The sequence below is a fragment of the Scatophagus argus genome, chromosome 2 (assembly GCF_020382885.2).
Source record: "Scatophagus argus isolate fScaArg1 chromosome 2, fScaArg1.pri, whole genome shotgun sequence".
Classification (NCBI taxonomy): domain Eukaryota; kingdom Metazoa; phylum Chordata; class Actinopteri; family Scatophagidae; genus Scatophagus; species Scatophagus argus.
This window is the reverse complement of record NC_058494.1, coordinates 2,574,021-2,583,086: the sequence shown is the minus strand read 5'-3', so window position 1 is coordinate 2,583,086 and position 9,066 is coordinate 2,574,021. Positions and strand designations below refer to the sequence as shown.

The 9,066-nt window shown below is 42.2% G+C and overlaps 1 protein-coding gene across 1 annotated transcript; it reads left to right on the top strand.

Moving 5' to 3' along the window:
• Positions 1 to 1,694: 1,694 nt before the first annotated feature.
• Positions 1,695 to 9,066, top strand: LOC124065560 (galactokinase-like). Its single transcript, XM_046401015.1, has 7 exons — positions 1,695 to 2,006; positions 2,818 to 3,007; positions 3,493 to 3,612; positions 3,823 to 3,958; positions 4,530 to 4,711; positions 5,957 to 6,107; positions 6,184 to 9,066. The coding sequence occupies exons 1-7, from the start codon at positions 1,842 to 1,844 to the stop codon at positions 6,437 to 6,439; spliced, it is 1,200 nt and encodes a 399-aa protein (XP_046256971.1). The 5' UTR covers positions 1,695 to 1,841; the 3' UTR covers positions 6,440 to 9,066.

Here is a 9,066-nt window from a genome sequence, read left to right as displayed (position 1 = left end):
TTTAAAAATACAGGTATGTACATGTGTAAAAGAGCCAATATGTACATTGTATATACAAGTGAGTGTGTCCGTCACAGTGCTGAGTTTAACAGTTTGATGGCGACAGGCAGGAATGATTTCCTGTGTCGCTCTGTGGTGCATTGTGGGAGTAAGAGTCTCTTACTTAATGAGCTCCTGTAGCTGATCAACACATTGTGGAGAGGGTGAGAGGGAAAGTCCAGTATAGTTCTTATTTTGGACAACATCCTCCTCTCAGACACCACTGTCAGAGAGTCCAGTTCCTCTCCCACAACATGGCTGGCCTTCTTGATGATTCTATTGAGTCTGTTTGTGTCCCTCACCCTCAGGCAGCTGCCCCAGCAGGCAACGGCATATGTGATGGCACTGGACACCACCGACTCATAGAACATCCTCAGCATCGTCCTGCAGATGTTGAAGGACCTCAGCCGCCTCAGAAAGTAGAGGCGGCTCTGGCCCTTTCTGTAGACCATGTCCACGTTCTTGCACCAGTCCAGTTTGTGGTCTAAGTACACCCCCAGGTATTTGTACTCCTCCACCACCTCCACAGTGTCCCCTTTGATGTTGATAGGGGTCACTGGAGCCTTAGTCCTCCTCAGGTCCACCACCAGTTCCTTGGTCTTTGTCACATTGAGCTGTAGGTGGTTTTTCCCGCTCCATGTGACAAAGTTGTCCACTACCGTCCTGTACTCAACAACTCACTAGTGACTGTGTCTAAAATTTTATTTTATTCTGTTGCTGTTCTTTTTTTAATCACACTTGCATTTATATAGATTTTAAAATGACAGTATCTTAAAAATATTTTAATTATACATTTTTTTATTTAAGTTTAGATGAACTTTGACCTACTCTAGTTCAAAGGTCAGTATTGTGCTCGCGACAAAACCAGTGGTCATGGAGAGTAAGCTAGCGGCGCAGCGAAGATGAGCGCTGAATGCAGTTTCTTACCCCCGCAAAATGGCAGAAAAAAAAGAAAAGTTATCACTTTCACAACACATGGGAGGAGGAGATCTTTTTTACGGCTGTGAAAGAAACCTGCGTGTGTCTCATTTGCGGGGCGACTGTGGCGACAGCAAAGCGGCACAATGTGGAGAGACGCTTCACTACGTGTCACAAAAGCTACCATGCTAACTACCCACCGGGAAGCGCGTTACGGGCAGAAAAAGCCTGGGCCACAGATTTGGTCATTAGTTCAAAATGTGACAAGATTTATTTCAAAATATGTAAGTTGATTTTTTTTTCTTTAACATTACATAATTGATAACTTTTTGAAACGTGGTGAATGGTTTGCTATAAAGGTTTGTCTGTGGCTAGTGAAAATGGGACATTTACTGAGATTAATAAAGTTCTGAATGCTGATGTCTGTTTCCCACCTTGTTGTTATTGTTGATAATTATTGTGAGAAATCATTAATGTGATCAGTGTCTTCACATAGATGAGTATCATTATTAATAGTGTGTAATTAAATGCAAACTGAGCAAATTTGTTATTTCAGAAAAGTGTATCAAACTGGTAGCCCTTCGTATGACTCAGTACCCCTGAAGTAGCTTTCAGTTTCAAAAAGGTTGGTGACCCCTGTCCTACAGAAACCATATTAAAACAAAATATATATTCCCCCCTATTTTTTTCCATTTTCATACATTTTTGAAAAAGCTCCAGGGAGCCACTAGGGAGGCGCTGAAGAGCCGCATGCCGACCCCTGCCATAGACTCTTAGCGATTTGTTGTCCTGTAGGTTGATAATATCATCTCAATGAATTTCCCGCACACGTTTCATTGATAGACTTTTTGTTTAAAGTAGAGGTAGAAATCGTGTATTGCTCAATGGCCAGTTCCTTTCCAAGCGTGTCCGAGCTTGTTGCGGAGGCTCGGCGTTTGTACGGTGACATGTTCGGGGAAGAGGCTCCTCTGATGGCGGTGTGCGCTCCTGGACGAGTCAACCTGATCGGGGAGCACACTGACTACAACCAGGGATTTGTACTTCCAATGGTAACAGTTTGACTGTTCAATCGGTTGCACCCAGCTTGCCAATGGTGATTTGGGTGAAATGATAACATCAGCATCTGTGCCACCAAATGTCATTCAAAAATCTGGAATTTAAATGTTCCCTTGCTTGTTTTGGGAACACGTTTTTCATGACATAACTTTGGCTCTCTTGAAACACGTTACAAGGAGTCTCTCTGCTGTTCGGCGGTGGAGACTCTCCTTCCAATTTCGAAATACTTGAGTATTTCCATTTTCTGCTACTCCTTTCTACTCCATACCAATTCAGAGGAAGATATTAGTTAAGTTTACTATACTGCAGTTGTTTAACAGCTTAAGATACTAGTTACATTACTTAATTTAGTGTATCAGTATGAAATGTAATATTATAGATTGAGATAAGACTTAATTGATTCCTGACTAGAAATTCATTTTCTGTCATTTTCTACCCTTCGCCATATTAGTATAAAGTTGGATTTAGCTCTTTAGTCTACAAAACACCCCCCCCCCCCCCACACACACACACCCACACCACAACACACACACACAAATGAAAAATACAGCTTTTTTCAATGATTCAATGATCAGCCAGTTCTGTAATCTTGCATTAACAGCAATCTCCTTTAGGGTGGGTCACTAGCATGACACATTTAGCAGAAAAGCAGAACCAAGGATTAGCAAGTGGACTATGCTTCTGTGTACCACTAATGACAATGAAATGTTATACTTTTTGTTTGTTTATTAATGGAGTTTGACCCCTCTGACAAAGACAACCACTCAGTTTGCTTTGCGGCTTTGCTTGTGTTTGTTGAATCAGGCCTTGCCTCTGGTGACTGTGGTGGTGGGGAGTCAAACTTCTGGACATGATGTTACCGTGGTGACAGCAACTAAGGATGCTGATGAGCCTCGGAGGATGGACTTCAGCCTGCCCACTGATGGATCACCACTGTCCCCAGGGTTACCCAGCTGGGCAAACTACGTGAAGGGTGTTATACAGCATTACAGGGGTAAACAAATGAGCAATGTATACAGCTGTAAAAACTAGGAATCGACTGTGTTTTTGTCAGGGTCCATACCGGTTACTACTAATTAAGAAGACCAGTAACCAATATTTGGACCTGATATACAGTACATTCACAGTAAAAATCAAAAATATTAGTTTCAAAATTTAGAATACAAGTTTTAGATTGTAACTAAATACATTTACTCAAGTACTATACTTAAAATGCACTAAGTACCAGCACCTTAAAATTATACTTGATTAGTTCCATTTTCTGCTACTTTATACTTTTCACTCCACTGCACTTATTAAATATCTTTAGTTATTAGTTGCAGATTCCGATTATTAATAGAAAATAGATTATATTAATGAAGCATGTACTGTCAAACTGAATGAGATCAGATGTCACAAAGGTTCTATTATCCTACACTGTTTGGACACCACATGATATTTATTAAATGTGTACTTTCTGTGCGTCCTGCTACGCTTCAGCTCCTCCCGTCCTGGGTTTCCGGGCAGTGATAACCAGCAGTGTCCCCCTGGGAGGAGGTCTGTCCAGCTCTGCCTCTCTGGAGGTGGCTTTCTATACATTCCTGCAGCAACTTAAGCCAGGTCAGTTGTTTTTTTGTTTTTTGTTTTTTTTATACAGACTTCAATATGTGTACGGTCAGAAACCTTCTTTATAATAGAGATAGATGATGAGCAATGATTTCTAAACTGATGCTCAAAATGAAAAAAAAACCCCTGAAAAAAACAAAACCACTTTTCTTCTTTAGGTATATGACCGTGGATTTTTAGTATCCATTTGACATTTTTCTACAGATGATGGAGACAAGATATCCAAAGCATTAGCCTGTCAGCAGGCAGAGCACACTCACGCCGGTGTACCCTGTGGTATTATGGACCAGTTTGTGTCTGTGCTCGGCAGGGAGGGCCATGCTTTGCTCCTTGACTGCAGGTAAACATCCAAAGAGAGTCGATTAATCCAAGAGTCTTTGGTAACATCAAGATGTCTGGTTCCTTTCTTCTTTGTTACAATTTGCTTTGCTTGCTCTTGTTTTGTATGACAGATTTTATTGGGCTTTAATGTTTTGTAACCCACGCTAGTTAATCCACAAATTATCATGATCCACATAAATTTTACTATCCACAAACATGTATATTTTTATTTGTGTTTTGTACGTATAGGTTGATTTCCTTGTAAACACATGTTTTAATTTAACATAGAAATGATATATGTTTTACAAATGTAAATACTCAAATGTAGAGTCATATTTGCGCATTTATGGATCACTTCCTGTCAGACCATGTGACATTTGTAACTTCCCTTCTATATGTTTTAGTAATTTTGATCTGCAAATATGTAAAGCCCATATCCCTTTTATGTGAAATTAAGATACATATTTTATCTTCAGGGATTTAACTCCATGTTTCATGGATAGAATTCTATGTCTGTAGATAGTGAAATTTTTGTGGTTCATGGTCCATATTGCGTATGTGTACAGTTGCGTATGTGTGGTTTGACGCAGGTCCCTGGAGGCCACCCCTGTACCTCTGGCAGATCCAGGCCTGGTCATTCTCATCACCAACTCCAATGTGAAACATTCTCTGACCGGCAGCGAGTACCCCACGAGACGCAGACAGTGTGAAGAGGCTTCCTCCATCCTGGGAAAGGAAAGTCTCAGAGATGCAACTATGAAGGACCTGGAGGGTGTGAAGGCTATATTTTTATTTATTTATGCCCATATACGCTATGGTCAAGTAGGGTGTTGGACCCGTAACCGGTGGATCGCTGGTTCGATTCCCCGTACCGGTGTCCATGACTGAGGTACCCTTGAGCAAGGTACCTAACCCCCACTGTCCCGGGTTTGCTGTGTGTGTGTGCACGTCACTTGGGTGGGTTAAATGCAGAGCACAAATTTCGTTGGAGTGAGTTCCCTCCAATGACAAAAATATGTCACTTTCATCTTTCAAGTCAAGTGGCTTATTTTATTGTCGTTTCTGCTGTTTACAGCAGTACAGTGAACAGTGGACTGAGACAACGTTGCTCCAGGGACAAGGTGCTGCACTACACCACATGAGAAGTTAAATACAACCTGTAAAGAGCTGTGCATTGTGCACACAACACAAGACTACACATAATGTGCAAGGACTACACACAGTGCAGAAGGACTATACAGACTGTACATACAGCACAAAGACAACGCATAGAGCAAACAGGGAAAACGCTAAACACAAAAGGAGCACAAAGTGCAGGAAGGACAGTTAATGTATTTAATGTAAACAGTACAAACAGAATAACATGCACAGTTTAAGAAGAGTTTGTGTGATGGGTGTGCACGGGCATCCACAATGCTGATGTGGTGAGAATGTCCCTGATGGAGGACAGAGAGACCCTGATGATCTCCTCTGCTCTTCTCAGCTCTCTGCTCATCAGCCAGACCTCATCCACAACAGAAGAGTCATGATTACTATTTATCTATTTATTTTCCAGCTGATACGATAAGCGATCATTACCTGCCTCTCATGGCTGATACCTAAGATAAGCGGTAACATCACACTTTACTTTAAAAAGAAGTTCAAAGCCTGTAGTGCGTACCCCAACCTACTGAGTGAATGATCAGCGTTAAGCCAGTGAAAGAAATTTGCCTTCGTAATTTCAGCTCCTTTTATCAGCCATCATTATTAAATTAGAAATTTTGCTGTCGGGCTGATAATTTACTGGCCCAGTAAATATTGTTCATCGCTAGTTCAAGTACAGGTTCTGATAGTCTGTATGCAAAAAAACAACTTCTCCCTTGCTTTCTTCAAAAGGACGACACACAACAATTAATATACGCTGCAAATCTTTAGACTGTAAAAATTAATATGCAAGTTAATTCCGAGAGCTCTAACAGCCGATATGTCCACTTGAGGTTGACTTAATGTGTATATTTAACCTCATCTATCATTTCAGAGATGAAGGATAGACTGGATGACGTAACCTATCGAAGAGCTCGTCACGTGATTGAGGAGATAGAAAGAACTGTCCGTGCTGCTGAAGCCCTGAAGAGAGGAGCCTACAAAGAGTTTGGAAAGCTTATGGTGGAGAGCCACGGCTCACTTAGGTTGTGGTGCATCTGTTGAATGTAGAGTCACTGTTCAAGACAGACTGAGGCAGGTAACCTGGTGTCCCTCTGTCAGAGACCTGTACGAGGTGAGCTGCAGGGAGCTGGATGAGCTGGTGTCTGCAGCCATGGAGGTGGAGGAGGTGTTTGGTAGCCGAATGACAGGTGGAGGCTTCGGGGGATGCACTGTGACTCTGCTGCAGGCCCACGCCATTGACAGGACTGTACTGCACATTCAGGTTAAAACACACACACACATTCAGGAGCTCATGTATTATTTACAAGAGAGATCATGTGCACTATATGTTAATCAGCAGGATTGTCATTATTAAGTCCATTAAGTGAAGTTTTTCTTTTGAATCCACATATGGAAAGCTGACAGTTATAGATATGCCATCGGCAGGCAGAAGCTGCCTTTATTAAAGGTACATTTCACAGATAATGTGGTGATATTTCAAACATCCAGGGAGGATTTGGATGGTTAACAGATGAAAACAACCATGGAACACACTCTTCTTTCTTCTGATAACTTTACATGTACATCTATGAGCACCTGATGCTACATTAACGTACCTTTTTGTAAATGTCAGCGTTTGTCTCAGCTGTTTTGTCCCTTCTTTCCTAATCCACTATAGATTAATTTAGTCCATAAATCTGTTTCTTTCAAAACCATCAGATAATATTACTGATGCAAACAGACCACTGAATCAACCTCTGAGAAACCAGTAGTTTGGGTGGCAGAGGAAAGTGTTTTACTCATCAACAGCCACTGAATTTGTTTCTACAGATGCAGGCAGGCCTTTGCATTAGATTTTTCATGAAGTTGGTTTTAAATGACTATTTTATGGTGATTTTTTTTATTGAGTGTTTGTTGACAAAATGAACGGCAGCTCAGACAGCACATGGTTGGTGTTTGGTTTGTTCTACTTTAGAAACAATGCAGTGCAAGAGAACCTGCGCCCTCTGTGGATATGCAAGGCTCATTGGAAGATAACAAAATCACAGAAATTCATAGTTTCAAGTAATTATACACCAGTGAAAACAGATTTAGAAATATTTTTAGTTTTTTTTTTCTTTAGATCCTCCAAAATCCTACACTCTGGACCTTTAAGTTGGACATGAATGTGCAGTTTTTTGTGTATGCAGTACAAGCCCAAAGATTCCCCTGACTTGAAATTGTGTTTTTCCCCTAAAATGTCTGACCTGGACTACATTTACGCAGCACTTTGGTATGTCACAAATTCAAAAGGCGGTTGCTGTCTGATTTACTGCTACTGCCAATGAGCCAGACAGACTTGGTTGGCTATCAAGATGTGACTACACTGTAACGTCACGGCAGATAGTGTTGTTCACAATCACTATTGCCATATCAGTCACTGCCATTTACAGGCTAACGAACAACATAAACAAAAGATGCCGACTACACTTAGCATTCTGATGAATAGTGACCCGATGTTGGTGCACAGAAGTCTGGGTGTGACTGAGGTATGGCTGAATGTCTCAGATGTCTTCGCACCGTATTCAACTGAGTATAGGTTGAAATCGATTTGTAAATGATTGCATTCTGTTTTGTTTCATGTCTGCAGCAGTAGTTACAGACTTCATTATTGTCATCCTGCGACATTATACGGCAGGTGCGACAAAGCGAGATTCCAGTTTTTATGAGTCTGTTTTTCTGCAGATCTTTGCATTCCGAAGGGTATTTGAAATGAAAAGTTTCTGAGGACATTGTTCATTTGTTCTCTGGGGATAAAAAGCACTTCTCAGTGTTCAGGCTGTCACTTTAAGGGGGGGGCATTTCAGACAAATTGCCCAGTCCCCCGTGTCTTGCTCAGACAGCTCCAGTGTGTGTGTGTGAGAGCGAGAGCGAGAGATCGGGGGTATGAGCTGAGAATAAAAGCGAGTTTCGTGGCGACGGAGCCAGAAGTGTCCAGTGATTAGCATGCTGGTCTGGTCACTGTGGCCCCGCTGCCTTTCTGCCTCAGTGCAGTCAGAGTGAAGGCCTTGCTGTTGGCTGACACCATTCAGAATCCTGCAGGAGATACATCAACAACAGTTTAAACTTAGCCACAGAAAAAACACGGGGAACACCTGCATTCATAAGGATGTTTCCTATGAGGAAAAGTGACAAGGAGAAGACCAGCAGACTTTTATAGGCTTTTATAAATCTCCAGCTTTGGAAGCAGACTTGGCAGATTTCCTCGCATCTTTCCTCAGTTGGCCTTTTCCCGGCTACTACTGTGGCTTGCTCACTGTCAGTGGAGACAAGTTTTTCTGGGACACAATAGAAACCCTCGAAATTTCCCTCAGTCCTCAGCATTCCTGAGAACCAGAGCAGAAGGATCCTTGGGCTCCCAACAGCAACATCAGAGAAAACTTTACTGGGTCACAGAAATCACTGCTAACCCTCCAAGATGCTGAACCTCAACTCACCGGACAACAACAGCAACAGGAACTCTCTCCAGGACCCAGTTTCCTTGAACGTCGGTGGAGAAATTTACACAACAACCCTGGACACTCTGACGCGCTGCCGTGACTCCATGTTAGGTGCTATGTTCACCGGACAAATGCCTGTGCTTAGAGATAACAGAGGGAATGTTTTCATAGACCGTGATGGAAAGGTGTTCAGGTACATTCTTAATTACCTGCGCTCCAGCTCCCTGGACCTACCCAATGGCTTTTCAGAGCTGGCACTACTGCGGAGAGAGGCCGATTTCTTCCAGATACGCCCCCTGCTGGAGGAGATTCGCCATTACGAAGCATCAGTGCCTCTCAGCCTTAGAGGAGGGCCACTGGGAGCCATGATTATGGTGAATGTTGATTCCGAGGTACGCATTTTAAAGTTGGACCAACAGGTCAGTCTTGCAGTGAATCAAGCAAATGACCCTCATGCAAGAGCGACATGTAGGAACAAAAGTGGCACGTACGAGTGATTTAAGTGATTTAAACAAATGAGCGT